The sequence below is a fragment of the Idiotropiscis lumnitzeri genome, chromosome 7 (genome assembly GCF_059441095.1).
Source record: "Idiotropiscis lumnitzeri isolate Australia: NSW breed Sydney's pygmy pipehorse chromosome 7, RoL_Ilum_1.0, whole genome shotgun sequence".
Lineage (NCBI taxonomy): Eukaryota > Metazoa > Chordata > Actinopteri > Syngnathiformes > Syngnathidae > Idiotropiscis > Idiotropiscis lumnitzeri.
This window is the reverse complement of record NC_142397.1, coordinates 13,024,772-13,044,379: the sequence shown is the minus strand read 5'-3', so window position 1 is coordinate 13,044,379 and position 19,608 is coordinate 13,024,772. Positions and strand designations below refer to the sequence as shown.

The window sequence follows — 19,608 nt, the reverse complement described above, 5'->3', positions numbered from 1 at the left end:
AAACAACCATCCGCACTCACAATCACACCTAGGGAGAATTCAAAGTGTCCAATCAGGAAACTAGAATACCCGGAGGAAGCCCACGCAGGCACGGGAGAACACGAACCTTGCACTATGACATAAGTTACGTATATACTGGAATGTAGATTTGAATTTGCAATAAGTCATAACGTGCTGTAAAGCGCTAAACCATAATATACAGTAAATATTTATATAATAAAAACCTCTATGCCAAAAGCACACCACGGTGAAACTAAATGATCATTCTCTCGAGATATTCTTATTCCACTGTACAAACTAATTCACTGCGCTGTTCATAACCTCAAAACCACACACTGTATGTTGTGAGCATTGTAAACAATGAGCCCCTTGTATTCGGAAGAATTTCGTATATCTGATCTATAGCGAAATAATAAAAATGAGGCCAAGTATTGCAGAGGTTTAGAACCATACTTGTTCGTAGAACTCATTGACGATCCCCTCAGTCCATTGCAAGTGCAGCTCCTTACACTTCAGGGGTCCATTGACATCAGCGAGCTTGATGCACATCTGGCAAACCAGCAATCGGTCATTTTCGTTTGTCCAGTCAATACCAGACATTCCTTCGTCACCCACCTGGGTACATGTACATGAAAAACAGGCAGTATTTCGTATGATATGTGAAGTATGTCTCTCAAATCATTGATAAATGTATGTTTTGATTTACCTTGGCATTAAACTCTGCAAGGAAATCAAAGTGCTTTTTTAGATCTGTAGCCAAGATGGCTTCAATGACAAGGAATCGGAAGCGTTTGAACTCAACATGTTCAAGGTTAACCAAGAAGTTGTACTCCGGACGAGACATGAAGAGATTCCACGCGGAAGCAGCGTGGTGGTTTTCCAACACAGAACGATCGTTGTATAGAAGGGCCTATAGCAGGAAAAAAAAATGCCACTCTCTTTTACTGTACTTTATCCAAAGCGAAGAATTTCAAATGCTATTTCAGAGTCTTCTTATCATTTACCTGTGGTGCACTGGTTGCTACTAGAAAGGCGTTGGTTCTTCCGGGATGGTCATAATCGTGCATGGCAGCAGCTACGTACAAGGCCATCAGCTCCAGGCTCGGAATTAGGCCAGACAAGGAGCCGTAGCCTTCCTCCAGCAAAGAGTGCATCTTGGATGACAGAAAGGCCGTAGCACCAGGGGTTATGCCATTTGATGGGTCTACGGGTAGAAAAATCAAAATGAATCTTTTTAGACAGTTTGTGGAATAGAGGAGGATGATGAGACACGACCAAGAAATACTCACCGTTGTGTATTCCGTTCTCCGTCAAGAGTGTGGGCAGACTGGGCACGGGTTGAGTGGTGAGGTACCAAACCGCATGCAGCACGTCAGTGGCATGGATCCTGTTGTGATCTATCATGAGCAGCAGAGGGCAGTCAATGCAAGAGCTACAATCTGCAGTTTCTCAAAGCTTCTCAGGGTTTGCATTTGTTTGTATGACAGAATGGGCATTGTTCCATTTTAGAAAGAGGCACAAAGAGGCTTGTTAAGCTTTTTAAATACCCCATCATCCAATTGAAACACCTAAATGTAATGAGAAAAAATCACACAGTTTTGAATCAAAACTTTTGATTTGAGTGGAAAATGTAAGCTTATATTTGGTGTACATCCGTATGTGTTGTCGCGTGTTCTGTTAAAGAACCTTCTGGGAACAAATTGTGTTTAGGGGCTCACAAACTTTGGTCCGACAGTCTTTGTGCCATAGTTTGAGAGTATACTAAATTATTATATTTTATCTTTTTTTTTTTTTTAATTCATACCTGCAAATGGGCCGTGGCGTACCAATAAAACACAATCTGAAATCTGAAATTTAATAAATAAATTTTGCATGTTCCCAACTGCTCTTTCAGTGGTTTTATTTCACAGAGAAGGCAATTAATACAATGTTATTAATAATACAACAGGAACGTATACTCACACGGGATATCTCTGTAACCGTTCTCCAAAGCGTGAAAATAGTTCATGAACTCTGCTACAGGAATCTTGAAGGTCTCAAACAGGCCCGCGTCTTCGAAGAGCCTGTAGGATACCTGGGATATTGCACACAAAAAAAAAAACCCACTTCATTAAAGCAATTAAGTTTACAGATGAATTGTTGTTGTGTGTGAAGCTCATGAGCTCAAATACAAGAGCTGTATCAAAATCGTGTCCCATTGCAAAGGTAATGCAAATCAACCTGAAATCTTCCTACTTGGGCTGTTCTGCTGCACTTCATGCTTTAACTACGTCATGTCTGTATTGACATTTGATTTTGCCGCTATTTGGCTAAATAGAGCCGCTGTGGAGAAGTGGTTACGATTGTCGCCCCGGCACTGTGGGGACTCGAATTCAAGACTCCCACCATGCTTGAGCAAGACACCAACACCATGATCTTCTCCCCGGGTGCTTAAGCAGCTCCGTGCTCCAGTGTGTGTTTGATGTTTACGCTACTGTGTCAATTTGTGTGGATGTAAGTCCACATGCGCAAAGGATGATGATAAAATTTATTTTCAGCCAATGCACATATTAAATACAGAATTTCTGTTCATCAGAGTCGATATGTCATTTTAAGATAAATGCCACAAAGACTATAGAAAGATAATTAGTTCTTACCTGGCTGAGAATGCAACCTGTTTTTCCGTGTGTCCTCTCCACAAGACTGAAAATTGGAAAATTCCACTTGTTGAGTTGACTCATGAGAGGTTCCAACCCTGGCATTACCAGCGGCTCCGGGGCTAGGATTAACTTGTTCTGTGCATTGATAACAAAATAACAAAAAAGGTAGGTGGCCAATTATAGTTATTGTTTTTGTCATTATTTGTCACAAAAGACACAATTGTACTTGGAATTAAGTGACAACACCACTGTCCAAAAATGCTGACTCTCATGAGCTGTTCCACTTTGCCCAGTAGATGGCCAGTGGAATAAAATCTACGACCATGACATAACATGTTTCTTTTCACCAACATGAATATACACCTATACATTTGCAAACTAAATTCACTGTCCCAGAGTGTAAACCACAAACAGCAAGAGTAAGAGCATGCTTGGTGGGAGCGAAGCACTTGAATACTCCTCGCCGAATTTTGGGATAAATATTTGCCTTAGCTGACACTTCCGCCTGTCCTAAGTCAATGTAGCTATTCCAGCAAACAGATGCGTGTTTGTTGTCGATGCTGAACAGCCAGAAAATATTCAAATACTTCCTCTCGCAAAAAACGCTCACCAAATTCACAAAATTATTAAGTTACGGATGCTACAGTAATGCCTTTTGGAGTGGATTTGTAACTAAAATTCAACCAAAGTACAATATATACAACAATCAATATAACAATATAAACAATCATCCACACTTTCTGTATATTCGCACCTGTGGGCAATTTGGCGTCTTGAATTAATCTAACATCCGACATAATCACAAGGAAAACATGCAAACTCCACAGAGAAAGGTCAGAGCTGAGTTTTGAGCCCTGAACCTCAGAACTATGCAGCACACATTAACCACCAAACCACTGCGCTACCCGAAACTAAATCAAAAAATGAAATTGAATGAAGCGTGTTTTGACCTCTCTACCAAATAAAACATGTTTGCCAACCTCAGGGGATGGCAAGAGGCGATGCAGAACGATGCTCTCCGCCGGATACCCTCGGCAGCCTTCTCTTGCTTCAGACGGCTTCTTGCCTGCTTCAGCTTCTTCCTCATTCTGTGCAAAGTCGCTGCTGTCACTGTGGTTGGTCTCATAAGTGCTGTCGTAGGTGCTGTCATAGTCCGATGAGGCAACCGCACGCTCATCTGACAGGAACACGGAACATGCAGTCAGCATTGGTATAATAAAACTCTTGGTGACAATATTAGTCCTCTCACAAACAATTTAAAAGCTGATATAAAATAAAAAGTCTGGTTGAGGTTTTCCCTCCCTGAGCCATCACCTTATCATGATGGAGGAGTTTGTGTGTCCCAATGATCCAACATGTAGCAGTTCAGTTTTTAGGGGCTTCGTGCTCCTAACAAGCAGGTCCTGGTGAGGGACCAGACAAAGCATGCCTCAAAGACCACTTACGATGAGAAACATTTTTGGAATTTGCCCAGAAATGGTTCAACAAGGCCCCCTTTGGAACCAAGCCTGGAGGTGAAGCTCATTGGTGAGTATTTGGTGCGAGGCAACATGTTTCTCCCTCGAGACTCAAGACCTGTGGGAGGGGCCAATCGGGTTAGGTGCAAGAGTAGCTGTTTGGCAGGAAAAGGTGGGGACCTTGACAGTGCCAGCAACAAGCTGCCTCTAGGGACATGGAATGTCAACTCCTTGGCATGGAAGGAGCCCGAGCTGGTGTGCGAGCTTAGACTCGCAGAGATGGGCTCTTTACCCTATTTTGCCAGTCTATCCTCCGTCCGTCCGCGACCTGACCACCCTTGCGTCATCATCCTTCAGTCCTTATTCCGAAAATAATCGGCATCCGTCCCCCATCCGTCCTGGTCCTTTTAAAGCGCTTTGGTCCTTTCCATTTCATCAGTCTGCCACAACTCACGTCCCTGCTTGAGCTTCTGCTCCATGTTTGCATCAGTAAACAACTTACAAATTCTGTTGTTGATCTTGGCTGAATGAAGTAGCTTCGTTTTCCATGTATAGCAATCTCTGTCTCTTTCTCTCTCTCTCTCTCTCTCTCTCTCTCTCTCATCTTCTGTGTGAGACATGAAAAATAGCCAAAAGTATCTGAGATGCATGCATGCAAGTCTGCTGTTTACCTGGACGAGGTAGTCGGTCTACCTTGACAATAGATTCTACCCCATGGTTCAGTCGATGGTTGAACGGCCTGCCGCAGCTGATAAGAAAAGAGCAGAGGATAGCCATTATTTCATTCCAATCATTTTCTGATTACTGACTCATTTCCTGTCCGCTTCATGCTGATAAATCAAGTGACTCATTTCCTCATAGACGGTTATAGCATTCTTATTTAGATAGACTGTAGCTGTTCATCTTTTCTCGCAGCATTTGCGACATTGTGTCAACTTTGCAATGCAACAAAGTGATTAATTCTACCTTTAAAAAAAATAAAATCAGTTACATTTTTGGCTGTGGAATTTATTTTATTACCTTTTTTTTTTTTTTTTTTTGACTGCATGCCTGCTTGAGTAGCGGCTGCGTGTGACGCGGAAATTATGTTCACAACGTTGGTTGGCTGTCGCCGATGAGGGGCGGACTGGGCCCACATGGGTTGGCCTAAAATACTGAGGAGAACTTATTGACAAAGATGATGCCCAACTCTGGGTATTCTAGTAAACAATACTTCAGCAACTCCATCTTGGTGAGCTTGATACAAAAATGTCTTCGTAGGATGTTTTGTACATTTCACAACCTCAACGCTTTATAAACTTATAAACTTTTTCCTCAAATACAGCTCACAAATCTGCTGTTGGTAAGCATTTCTCTTCGGTGGAGATAATCCATTCCACCTCCCGGCTGTGGCATATCAAGATACATATGATTATTCTTGCACAGGTGTGCCTTGGGCTGGCCACAGAAATGAGTCGTTTCTCTTTGTTGTGACGTCTGTGGGGTGTCGAAAAACCAGTCAGTATCTGGTGTGATAACCATTTGCCTCATACGGTTTAATACTCTAACATCTCCCTGGAGATTGAATTGAACTTTCCCCCTCCGTCCCTTAATGAACATTTTTTTGTGTTGATTTTGGCCGCGTGTTTTCTGTCATTATCTTGCTATAGAACTCCGAGCCAGTTGGGTTGCATCTTTATTTAAGATAAAATACTTCTGTAGACTTCTGAATACATTTTGCAATTAACATCAAACACTCACACCCTCCTTGTTGTTGTTTTGCACAAACAGCCCAAAATTTGGGGTTGTTTTCTACAAAAACAACCCAAAAATATAGGTCAAATTGACCCAAGTAGTGGATCGACAAATCATGAAATTGCCACCACTGAGTTTCACAGCTGAGAGTCACTATTGTGGGTTATGAGCATTTTCTCTTGAAATTTTAACCATACCATCGATCACTTTAGTATAGGTTAATCATCGTCTCATCAGTTCATAAAACGCTCTCCTGGCAGTTTTAAGCTTTTCTGTACTTTCAAATTTCAACTGGGCGTTCCTATTCATCCTGCTAATCAGAACAATTTTTGCTCTGGGTTTAATCAAAAGGTGTTGTAGTCTGAATTAATAATTTGCAAACACAAAGGTTTCAGTCCACAACAAAAATAAAGAAACCAGCCTCGCTTTTTGAATACTTTTGGACGACAATGCATCTGACACATTCGGCTGGAATTTGCACGCGAAGCTTTATTTACCTGCTGCAGAGTGATGGAGGTCGCCAGTGAGGAGTGGTGGAGCTTGGGGCGCTCTGGCTGTGTGTTAAGGCTCGGTGGTGACTCTTGGAGAACACACAGCCAGGGGTCTGCTCTGTCAGCGGCCTGGCAATCTCAGGAAGCTGAACTAAACATGTCTTGATAGTTGGGCTGGAGACAGGGGTACCCTGAATAGGGGGTGATGGACATGGTGTGCCCAGAGGTGATATGTTGGAGTGGGTGAAACCTGAAGGAGAGATTTGCAAATTTGATGTGGACCAAATTAATTCATGATATGATAGTGTATTAAAGAAATGTGGGATTACACAATAAAGACAAGTACGGTCAGTCCGCACATGACACAGAAATAAAAAACTTTCTACAACATGTTGGGAGTGTCTTTGGGATGTTTGTCCATTCATCTAGAGGAGCAGGTGTAGTCAAATGTCACTGATATTAAATTAGAAATTGCTTGTTTGTAGTTCCTCTCAGAGCTATTTGATGGGGTTAAAGTCAAAGCTTTTAACTCAATTAATCCCGGAAATTTTCACTATAGGAAACCCCTCAATTCCAGCGTTTTTCTGGATTTTGACTGATTTTGCAAGGCCAGCAGAATATTGTGTTCTAATGCTATAAAAACACGGAGCAATGACGCAAAACAAAAAAAAAAAAAGGGCTAAGACGTATAAATACGTCTTTGGGTGGCGGGGACTACATTTTTGAAATCATAAATGTATCTTTTATGGATTGAATGCGTTAATTTCTTCCACCCGAGACATGGTCATGCTGGAATAGGAGGACCTCCCAAACTGTTCACTGTTCATTCAAGCATACAATTGTCCAATGTATCCTGACTCCTGGTTGTTTCAATTCCTTGTTTGAGAGACGTGTCCGAATCCTTACATTAATTTTAACAAGCAGGAATATTAATAATTGAATTCAACGGTCTCATTGTAAATTTTCTAGATATGCTTATAGCTTGACCTTTTTACCTACCTGGTCTTCCCAGCGGTTTGCTGTAGAAGTGGTTCAATGTGACGGATGCAGCACAGGAAGCTGACATGGAGCGGCTTTTTGAGATGGTTGTCAAAAATGAGTTTCTCCATGATTCGCTGCATTAATAAGGGAAATAAAGTAAGGTAATTCAAATATCCTATCCTGAACTGACATGGAATACTGCCATTACCTTTCCGTGGTGTATTTGATGCTAGCTGAGCGGTCTCTTCGTACAGGTCCAGGCTCTATGGCAGGTAGCCCAGTGGCCGACGTGGTCGTGGTCCACGTTGATGAAATTCTCCGCAACAACCCTGGGGGAAGGCTTCGCCTAAGACGCTGCCAATGCGGAAAACACATACACATTAAAACCTCCAAAGTTCAACACTCAAATTTTGGTATATCCTAGTGTTCTACTACAATGTCCTGAAAAAAATAGTACTCAAAAGTCAAACAAAACTTGCACATTGAACCACCATTATCATTTGTGACGTCAAACGGGATCTCGGTAAATTTGGTGACATGAAGCTCACAAAAGGTTGCCCGCAAACGTCACGTTTTACTGCGCGGAAACCATGTTGAATGCAGCATATAAGCATTACAAACCGACGAAGCACCCACTATACGCTCAAGATATGCTCTTCAACTTCCTGCCGATAGACATACACATGCAACAATTATAAAGTCCAAATATAAACACCACAAGGTGACAGTATCACTTTGGAAACAACTTCCTGTCTGTCAGGCGTCTCATAAGTGTGAATAGTTTCACTTTATCTTTCTTTGACATAATTACTGGAATGCTTAAATGTTACTTAAAGGGGAAGTCAAGTCACATTTTTGTTATATTTTTATAAAGCGCCAGTAGTCTAAACAAGGTATTATGATTACTATTGCATTTGTGGAAATTAAGCAGCAAAATCCACCTGTTTGTAGGCCCTTTACCACTTGCTGTCGAGTGAAAATGACACCACAGTGCCTAAGGGCTCAGCTCACAAATGCCGCATGGCCAAACCCAGAAAAAACAGGTAAGTGATTGGTCATTACCTGAGCCCTTAGGCACTGTGATGTCATTTTCAGTTGAACGTGATGGATAAAAATTGGGTGGCTGTTGCTGCTTGATTTACATTCCACATTATGAATCAGAACAGTAGAACATTTGGTAAGGAAAGGTTTTGACTTGACTTCCCCTTTAGACTGCAGTGTAACAAAGCCATTAGATGCAACTACGCATGGCTAAAGCTAATGTGTAATAGCCACCAACTTAAACTACAACACATTCCATAGTCACATTTTAAGGACCAGAACATCCATTCATTCATCAAATTTCTATTCTTCTATTTGAGCCATTCCTATCATTATTAATATCCAATTGCAAAAGGTCGGAGTTTCCTTTATAAACACGGGGAGCACCTAGATGAAGCTAACAAAGCTCTTTCTGCAAAGCAGTTTCATTCAACTAACTACCAGTAGTGATCTTAATTATCATTTTATCCGTCGCTAACTCAGAACCCAAATATATTCACAGTGAGCCAAAGCCAAGCATGAGTTCATTGAGCTCCATGTTTTTGTGCACTCATGCAGTGTTAAAGCTACTTTCCTGGTAGGCCATTCCTCCCTTGCATCATACGCTTTATTTAGTTTGCTTGCCGCCTAAAGTGCCTGCATACATTTTAAGCACGGGCCTTGTAAAACATTAAAAAGCCCTTCAGAGGCATGTGCAGCATTGTTTAGTTTCATTACAGCTCAATGCTACGTCTGCAAAGAGTGGTTGACATATGCATACTGATGTAAACAACAACGAAAATGATTTTTCTTATTACAGGGAACGAGTGGCTGTGTGGGGTTTTTATGTTTTTAGTATGTTTGTGTTCTCCGTGGGTTCTTGGTTTCCTCCCCAAATCCCAAAACTTGCACAGTATGTATGGAAATTTCATTTATTATTGTTTTTTTTCCATGTTGTTGTTAATGCCTGACAGTTGCTTAAGTGCATTTTGAGTGTGGGCTCGGTGTTCGATAAATGTCGTGACATCAGATTGGAGTCTGTTGAAAATAACTCCAGATGGGCTCTGCAGTTTTCCCGACTGCCTTAGGTCGCTGAACATATACCATATTTTTACGACCATAAGGTGCACTTTAAAGTCCCAAATCTTCCCCAAACTAGACGGGGCGGCCACTTCCATTAGTCAGGAATGAAAACGCAAACGGCCATATCTACCTTTTGTTAAAGCTTTCATTCTTTTGTTCCCATGAGAGACACATGCTTAGAGAGGAAGGAGGGGGAAAATTACTCACCTTTGGAAAGGCCAGTCTTTCTACTTTATCAGGCCCATCCTCTGAGTCGGAGCAGGCGTGCGTGACTGTTGGCCCGTGGGGCCGATGGAGTGGCTGGAGGATAATCTGGGTGCTGAGGAGACTGCTGACAGCCTTCAGAGAGCTGCAGGTGTTTGGGGGCAACGAGGGGTCTGCCAGCAAGTCAGATATCAATCCATGGGCCTCACCCATCACTGCGATATCCACCACCACACTGGTACCCGACGACTAGAGAAAAGAAAACAAACGAAGAAAATGTCGGTCAGTCACGCTCAAACATTCTTGTGGAATACAAAGCCTCGCACCACAGTGACGCACACACTAGCTTCGGGAGAAAGATGACGTTTGTGGAATAAGCACATGTATTACGTGCAAGTGGATTGTCTATTTAATCTACAGAAAAGGCTGAAGCACACAAATCCTCACGGCCATTTGATGTTCATACATGTGGACGACTTGTTTCTTCAATGTTGTCGACTACAGTGACACTATAATTAGTGACAACCCTGGTTAGCAAAAAATGCAGACAGTGGTCGTAATGTTAGTAGCATTTTCATGATTTTGGAGACATGACTAGCAACGCCTAATATGAGTTGGTGGTTGCTGCTGAAAATGTTGCTGTGAAAATGATGCACAATATTGCCAATTTTTTGTGAAAGTTGATGCATAGTTAGTGATTTAATATTAATAATAAAAAAATTTATCCCGTCCATCCATTTTCTATATAAGTAACATCTTATTATAACAAGACCATTTAATGCTTTAAACATTCAATTAATATGGAACACAGTGTCGATGGCCCTCGACAACCATTCTCATGTCTCATGTGACCTCTTTGGAAAATTCATTGCCCACCTCTGCCTTATTTCTCCTACGCTGCCTTCTCATTGTTTGCACCTTGTTATGTCCAATAATACACAGGCAAGGACTTTGTGCCTAGCAGATCTTATATTTTTCAAGCACACCAACATCATGAAGCCTATATAAATCACATTGTGTATGCTAAATGAACAATATGCATATATGCTCCTCCATTTAGCTCATTTGGCAGAGGCAAATGTCTATGACAAAGGTCAAAGTTGCGTGGCTTCAGTGATGGATTCCTTTGTTAATGTCAACAAATGCAAATCAGCTCCTCTTTTTCTTATAGTCAATATCCCCAACACGTTTTCCAACACACACCTGCCTTTTCTATCCATCGATCCATCTCATTTTCTGTACTGCTTATAATCATTAGAGTAATTTGATTACGTTTGTAGTCATTGAATCCATGTGTGTCTATAATTTTAAATAAATATTTTTCATTTTGCAAAAGACACTGAGAACCAAAATTTTGCCACTGCAATGCTCTGTGGCGAAATAGACCTAATTACACCGGTACCTGAATTTAAGACTGCCACAATTTTTTGGAGTGGAGTGCTATCATTCTGAACATTTTTTTATTTTGTTTTGTGAGTCGATATATATGTCATAAGCGAGCTCATGTGAAGGTTGAATAAAAAAGGAAAACCACAGTTGCTGATGCACTTGCAACCAATGATTGAACAGGACAAACAGTCAAATACAAAATATGCAAAATGAAAACACTCTCAAGCAACATTGGAGCAGATGCTAACACTGAAGTAAAAGGGTGGTAAATGGCCAACCTGACTGACTGCAGCCCCTGATATCACTCAATAGGCCACACCCCTTAAAGGCACACATTGCCTTTTTTTTTTTTTTTTTTTTTTTTACTAAAAGGTTTCTTTGCGCTGCTTGGACATTAAACCTCAGAAAATCAGTTTAGTGCCCAGATAGTTGTGCACCAGCTTTGGAAATGAAAGCTTTCATTTAGATGTCTGGCACTAAAGTGTATAGACTAAACAATGGTAATAGAAAGAGACTTTTGGTGATATTGAATGGCTACCAGGGGATGCTAAATGAAGATACTCAAACCAGGCTAGATTTTTTCTCCTCTCCTCCTTTCCTCCACCACTGAGGCAACACACGAAGCAAATGAGCACACGTGACGCTTTTAGAAGCCTTGGTTCACCCATCTGCCTCACCCCAAGGCAACTTTGCTTGACGACTGCCAGCAACCTCTTCCTTTAACCACTCGCGCACACACCCGACCAGGCATTCGACCGTCTGATTAATTTCTGGCACATCAGAAATTTAGATGACTGTATTTTTCAATCTCAGAGGTACTGTCTCGTCGCTGTCCCTGTGGAAAGTAGGCGAACTCCTAAACTCATATTACAGTTGCGGTGGTGTGCCAATACGGCACAAAAGAAGGGGTACGTAGTGAAGGGCCTTGGTCATTGTGTTGCTTCCAGCATTTGCATTCCAATAAGTTGAATATGATTTTTTTTCTTTTGATGTTTTCATCTTTGATGTCAAATTATTCTTATACCTTCATGCTTCATAACATAAATCGTGTTAACTCTTCAAGCATATTTTGCTAATGAGTAAACGCCATCATCAAGCTTGTTGGGCGATTGTTTCCTGGAAGAGAGCGTGACGGCACAAGTGCGTGTGGGAGTGTGCATGTGTCACCTCAACCTGAACAAAACCCATTAGACCACTCCAGAGCTTTATGACATCCTGCTATTGTGACATTTACCCATTACCTGGCAGTAATGGACTCTCTCTGTGGTGACAGGGGAAGCTTGTGTGTGCGCGTGGGTGTGTAGCCTATGTCTGTTTTTGTAGGAGCCAATTAGAGTTTTTCGACCCCGGAATTGAGGACATTTTTGTAACGGGAAAATATTTTGACTGATCCTAATGTATCAAAGCAAGAACATGAACATGTTTATTTGTAAAGCACAATTCGTACATAAGGCAATTCATAGTGCTTCACAGGAACTAAAATAAAATGTAAAAATAATAATCAATAAACTGAATTAATTGCGAGATAAAATACTTTCAATTGTCATATGCACAGCGAAATAAAACTGTTACTCAGACTGTTCCAGACTATATCAGACTTTCATGAATTAATACATTTTAAAGTTTTGCCACATGGCTCACAACACAACCGTAAACGTAAAACATTCAAAGGTGAATTCAGTGTGACGTATATAAGGTAATTGAGGAAATTGATTTGTTCCAAAACGCCCACGAAACAGAGTCAGTCAATGCATTAGACCCACCGCACATCAACAACATGGCCAAAAGTGACCGAACGAGCAATTTACAGTCTGTGAGTCACACCTGTGCACCTGGAAATTGACCCTCAAAATATACCAACTAGTTACAATGGTGCTCTTGTCTTATCTTATACATTGTCCTTTTCTGCCATAGCGTCGATACAAAGGGGTGATAGGCGAGCGTGTTCGCCATATTTGATGTGGCAGTACCCCTCGTGAATTAATGCATGTCAACTTCACTCAACTTCAAACAATAATTGCCTACAAAGTGCTCAAATTTAATGCCATTCTGTCGCCCTTTTACACACGCTACCGGTAATTATATTTGGGTAAGATTGACACCAGAAACAACGTAAATGTATGTAGTTTTTAAATCTAATGATTAGGCATGTTTGCTCCCACATTCAGAATATTTCAGTATTTATGACTACATTAACAGTGTGCCATTTATATAAGTTTTAGTATGAAAAAAATAACATGCATTCTTCTAAATAATTTGTGTAGACACATACATTCTATAAATTATTTTCATTTATTTTTTTAGAGATGTATGTTAATCTAATTTTAGAGATAATGTACTTTTTATTGTCATTCCAACATATCGTCGCTGTTACTTGCGTCATTTTTTTTCCCGAGTTTTTATTTTTACATGAAAGGTGTTTTCTGCGTTACGGACATACCATTAATCTGCAAATTGAAATTAAAAAAATTACAAAATTGGGCATGTTTTTCACAGGACAACAGCGACATGTTATGACTGAGTGAGATTTTATTACTTGATTTACGATTAGTTTGAACGAAGAAATGTGACTTGACCTGCTTGATTATTTTCCACAGTGACTTGAATAAGACTTTAAGGTTACAATTTGAGACTTAGCCGACTTGTGATTTGCATGTATGTGACTTACTCCCACCTCTGCATATTAATATAACAAAATTCATATTTAAAAACTCCATGGAATGAAGTCATTGGTTTTGCAACCGACCAGGGCGTAGCGATTAACTAAATCCTTTCCCACAGGAAATTCCCTCACTGGCTACAAACACAAGGAACGCAGTAAGAAACCCAGATGATTCACCGTACTTCATTTTCAATATTGCACATAAAATCTGGATTATGATGTTTACATTACTTCCCTGTAAAATATTTAATGCAATTTTGTATACAGGTGCCAGCATACAACAACATTATGTCATACGTTCCATCTATAACCATTTATTTATCCATTTATTATTTAGCTTGTCCACATTTGGGCCTGTTAATTGCATGGTGAGACAAACAACCATTTAAACTCCCATCTACATCTATCTTGGGAATGTGGGAGGAAGCACATGAGCAAAACATTTAGGCCAAGCAAGAGATTCAAACCCAAAACCTCTCAACTGTGAGACCGACATGCGAACCATTACTCCACCCTGTTTCCCCATTACTGCTTTATTTCTTCAAAAACACAGACAATACCTAGCATCCCTAAAATGCTGATGATTTCACAAGACCATTATTTTTCACTGCATATTTTCTCCTAATCCTACTAGTTGTCATAAAATTGCTACATCATGATACTGGTAGAAAATTGCGATAATAAATAACTCTGGGATTCCCATGCCTGAAATTTATTGTGCTTGGACCAAATACAGTACAGTATAGACCGACAAACCGACCTCAAAACTCAATGTGTTGTTATGCTGCCTGAAGACGGACAGACAGACATATAAACACGCACACACATCCATGCATACCTATTAATTCCAGCAAAACCTTTAAATCACAACCCCGTTTTTTTTCACCTTACATTTGTTTACTTATTGTAGAAAGTTCATAAATGTTTTCGGAGAGAGTTTGAATTCATCCAACCATGCATTTTCTTTTGCTCCCATTATTTGTCAAGGCTGACCTGATGGCCGGCCAATTGCAGGTCACATCTTTACAAAACTGCAGACTTATGAGAAAGATGTGCTACCCAGCAATGTGCTGCCCCGGTTTAAATCATGTTATGGAAATACATTGGCTCTGCAATCATCTGCTGACCAGTTCATGCTGTGACTTGTCTCTCACACAAAATAAGCTGGGATGGACTCTGGCTTACTCGCGACCCCAATGAAGATACGTGCTTTAGAAAATGAATGGACGAATGGGAATCAATGTTTTGAAGCCAACTGGTGCCACTGAATGGATTGTGTTCCACATTGTACATGGATTCTGTATATCACTTCATTGATTAACTTTATACTTCATCACATCGAACAAAAACTCTCCTGCTCACGCTGCATCCAGAACCAAGACAATGTCAAATCCCTGTTTCTTCTCATTCACTCCTCCTCCTCCTCGTTCCTCCTCCCCATATCTGGTATTTCCAACTACAGTATGTCAGTTTCCTCACTCTATCCCCCACCCCCTAGTCTTCTCCTGAGACAGTAAGATATTTAGGCAGATCAGGCATAAAGGCAGATGGTGAGAGAAGAGAGATAAAGCAAAGCGAAAGAGTGAATAAGAGCGGGAGAGGAGCTGAGTCCAAAGGCAGCCTGTGGTCAGTCGAGTGAAAATGGGAACAGCTCATTCGAGCAGGCCATCTGAGCTCCACCACAATATAAGATGCTCTTGTCATAATGTACATTCAGTTATAGTCATTTTCATTAGAGTGGAAAAGGAAATAAAAACTTGCACGCACTATTCACAACTTAAGGTCCAATTGTGTGATGTAAACAGAAGCAATAACATTTCGGCCAAAAAGAACAATGCTCAGTTTAGTTTTTGATTGACTGTTTACATTGTACCACAGCTCTCAAAAAGATGCAGCAGTAAGCCAATGAAATATCTGGTGAGTATATGATGCCGTCCATTCCTCCTGTCTTTAAAAAATGAATGCCTCAGCAGCAAAAGTCAACGACACACACCAGAGGCCACGTTCATGTTCTGGATCCAAGAGAATGATTGTCGAGTTACACACGATTGCAAGACTGCAGAGATGAGAGTTGCGATGCAATTAAGTCCCAGCAAGCGTAAATATTGCTTTGTTGATGAGAAAACAAGTGTTGGCTTTCATATGAGCACAAACTGTTGGTTGAGTTTAATGGGTCTTTTTGCCCATTCTTTTGAAATCGGATATTTTAAGAATAAATTGTTAAGCCAATCGTTTACTGATCACCTGAAGGGAAAGTCAAGACACAGGATTCAAAATTGCTACTACAACTCCGTGAGAAATCATGAAAATAAAGACATGCATAGCAATTGTGTCCCCTTAGGAATGGGTAGAATAAAAACAAAACACAGCTAATGTGATTAAAGGCACATAGTGGTCATGAAAGAATAATAGTGACACCGTTTCACTCTTGCTTACGAACACCAAATGCTGCACACTCATAATTGACCTAAAAACTAGGCTGTATCAAGCTTAATTTAGACATCGCTTCAAGTTGTCCTATCTCCCCATTACTGATTAAATGGCTTTCTGATTTTCAGCACACGCATGCACAAACGCAGGACAGGGACATGCACATACTGTCCTGAGAGTCTTCACGTCAACAAAACACTCTACCTGCTTAGCAGGACGTGAATTGTCCAGGTGGCATCCCATGATACCCGATGAGTGCCTCCTCTGCATCTTTTGTGTTGGCTCTGAGCACAAACCAAGAGTTCTTGTGATACAGTACGCTGAAGCAGCCACTGCAGTGATCTCTGTCCTTAACTGCAGTTCAAATGGCACACGAAGCTCAATATAGAGCAACTGACATTTCAGCGGTGCAGCCCAGCAACATTTCCTTGCCCTCTCTGCTTATGTTCGTCTCTGCTCTCCTCTGCCGCTTCATGAACCTCCCTCTGCCCTGTCACCCGCCCGCCCCCTGCTCTGCAGCTGCCAATTGCAAGTGTTCACTACCGCTCCAGTGATGGGACCACCTGCAATTTGCAGAAATCCCAGGTATCGAAAATACCGGGTTGCTAAGATACATTGGGGCAAAGATCAAAGTGACTCATCAATGGGTCATAAACTAGTTGGTCACAATAATACGACGCCCACATCTCAAGTATTTGGTGAGGGTTTCCTGTAATAGACGGTGCTGCATGACAACCAAACTGCGGGTAGTGTGACCTGTATTATCACAACATGAGTTGTTACATATCGATCAATGAAGGTCTGTTCGAATAGCGGGATCGTTGTTGTTTGCTGGGGGCTTATATCTGGTTTGATGGGTTTCAAAATCAAATCAACCAGAGGAAAGTCCTTAGGTTTTTTTTCCAACACAAATGTGGTCCGTTGTGCCGTGCATCACAAATATAATACACTGCCAACGATAAACTACATTTATGAGCTACAGATGTATTACAGTGTTATTACGATTCACCACAACTCAGATGAAATGATTTGATGGAATTTGATGCTGCTCTGCGTTTACACCTGTACATACAGATCCAAGAGTGCAACACACACTTGGAATGCAACATTTCTTATGCGGCTTCGACACATGCTAACTAATGCTTCAGATACAAGCATGTTGGTCATGTGACTGTGATAGCATATGACCCCTAAAAATGGTGGCGACTTGAAAACAAAACCCATTTTAAAACTCGTTTCATCACACTCATCACAGTTGGGGAGAAAAACCTTTGTCACAGAAAAAATATATAAATGTTACAATGAACTCAAGCACAAGTGAAAGGTTGCTAACAAATTGGCACTGTATTGTTGGCAAATTATACATTTTGTGGAATAAGACCGAAATATTGCTCACATGGTGTGCTAGTCTGAAAGTTCACAACTTGAATGTTCCTAAGTTAGGTAAGATCTGTAGAATATAACATTTTGGGTAAGTGCTCTTCAAATATCAACAACAAATTACTTGCACACCATCATTTCTTTTGTTTATTTGTTTTATAAAGTGGTACCCTGATCAACAAAGTACACCAGTTCCTTGAAATCAGCAAGAAAAACATGCAAAGAAGATCTTGATGTTTGCAAAGCAAATCATCCAAGAAGAGCACAACTCTTTTAGTAGTTAGCATATTTCAGAGTTAAGCAAACAGGGCATGAGCAAACTTGTTGTTGATGTTTACAGAATCATACAAGATTACATCATTCCTAACATCCATGACTGAGAATGAGAAATGTAAAAATACAAAATCAATGTTGGGGAGAAAATTCACCCCTTCCAACGCCCCAAGCACCAACTTTTCACCAAAGCATAGTGTGACAAGAGAACACACACACGCACACCTACACACACAAACACAGACACATTCTATGATAACTGGAAAGTTTGTTTTAAAGCATTTATCATTATTACCTGATTTTGAAGTCATTCATCACACAACTGGACCATTCTTTCTGAGATTGAGAACCACCAATAGATACAAACTACAGTGGGTGCTTTGCAACACTCCATTGCAAAATGATGAAAGCGGTAGCATTTCCCGTTTGCGGTCTCTTCTTTACTTGCCCTCATGCCTCCATCTAAAAATAAAAGAGGAACAGGAGCTACTGATGAAGAAAACAACTCGTCACTTTATGTCACTATACCGAGGGTTGATGTGCACACAACTCATCATCCACCAAACTCTCCCTCATCCTCTGGCTGCAATGATTGTACAATTTGCTTGCCACGGCAGTCAAATAAATGTGATTTTTCTGAACAAAAACCTCCAAGAGAATTACTCTTGCTTCCTGCACGGCATGTTAGGACAAAATGGAAAAGACATCTGTGGTAGGTACACAATGTATGTTCTGATACAGAATCCTCAGCCCGGAATTACCAGCAGAGAACACACCAAATCATTATAATTCTCCCATTGAAATTGCTTTTCACTATTTTACTGTGCTGGAGCTTTTTTTTGTGCGCTTTCCAAAGTGTGGTCCATATTGCCATTTCCCCCTACCGACATTCGGATAATCTGTTCTGCCATATTGCTGGCCTCAGGTCACTTGTTCATTCAACCAACCAGTCACAAGTTCCATGATATTAATTGTGATGTTCAAGCCAAGTGTCAAAGTTGTGAACACACAAGCAGTGATCGCATTGACAGTAGGGGAGATTTCAGTAATCTGGAAAGGACACCATTTTTTTTTAGATGTTATACCCATTTAAATTACTGCATGTATAGAAATGATGCTGTGAGTCTTCCAATGGTATGCCCCGCCTTCTGTCAATGCTGCCGCGATCGCAGTGTGCCTTGTGATCAATGTATTTTGCGTATAAAGGATGATTATTATCAAATACCCAGTATTTATTTGGTTGGCCACTGAAATGAGGAAAGATGTGTTTATTTATTTCTTTGCTGGCTTATCATGAATGCTATCCATCATCAAATCTGTAGAATTCACTGAATAAGTCATCTGTCCTACCTGGCTCCAACCATCAAGTCTCCTGTGGTGCTTTGTCCTAGTTTCATTTAGTCTATATGATGAGGGCATCACAGATTCTCCAGCCCCCTCTTAATTCCACTTTAGTAGTCCAAATGTGTAGTGCTGAAACAAAGACCTCCACTCTGACCCCCTTAAGTATTTTTTTTCCATGTGCCACGGACTCAATTTTAAATATTATTGTTTGATCTGTGGATGTTCATTCGTCTTTTTAACTTTATTTTAATTTAATTTGCGTTCCAACATCTTGGGTGTTTCTTTTGAAAGTGAAGCACTTTACATTTTCAAAACAAGCACTTGGCACTTGCACAATCACTTTGGGAATGGGTAAGCGAGGAACACACATGCTAAGGCACAAGAGATGAAGCAGAAGAGACAAAGTCAGCACAAAATGACAGGTTGCTACCTTAAACAGAGACGACCACGGGTCCAAAGTCCTCCTCCCAAATGCCTGTACTCATTGCTGACAATAAATCAATCCCACTTTTGAGGTCGCA

At 40.7% G+C, this 19,608-nt stretch overlaps 1 protein-coding gene across 4 annotated transcripts in view; it reads right to left on the bottom strand.

Moving 5' to 3' along the window:
* Window positions 1-19,608, bottom strand: part of pde3a (phosphodiesterase 3A, cGMP-inhibited) — a 44,231-nt gene that overhangs the window by 9,540 nt on the left and 15,083 nt on the right. For 2 of the 4 annotated variants that reach the window (XM_088300698.1, XM_088300696.1), the window contains exons 2-13: window positions 9,613-9,858; window positions 7,511-7,656; window positions 7,321-7,436; window positions 6,328-6,571; window positions 4,768-4,844; window positions 3,620-3,816; window positions 2,637-2,774; window positions 1,963-2,074; window positions 1,290-1,397; window positions 1,005-1,204; window positions 707-910; window positions 454-615 (exon numbers count right to left, since the gene is read on the bottom strand). In XM_088300698.1, the coding sequence (XP_088156824.1) occupies window positions 454-615; window positions 707-910; window positions 1,005-1,204; window positions 1,290-1,397; window positions 1,963-2,074; window positions 2,637-2,774; window positions 3,620-3,816; window positions 4,768-4,844; window positions 6,328-6,571; window positions 7,321-7,436; window positions 7,511-7,656; window positions 9,613-9,822 (1,914 nt within the window). In that variant the 5' untranslated portion in view covers window positions 9,823-9,858. Of the gene's footprint in view, window positions 1-453; window positions 616-706; window positions 911-1,004; window positions 1,205-1,289; window positions 1,398-1,962; window positions 2,075-2,636; window positions 2,775-3,619; window positions 3,817-4,767; window positions 4,845-6,327; window positions 6,572-7,320; window positions 7,437-7,510; window positions 7,657-9,612; window positions 9,859-16,294; window positions 16,519-18,038; window positions 18,124-19,608 lie in introns of those variants that run through there. The other 2 variants (XM_088300699.1, XM_088300697.1) reach the window with 2 other exon arrangements.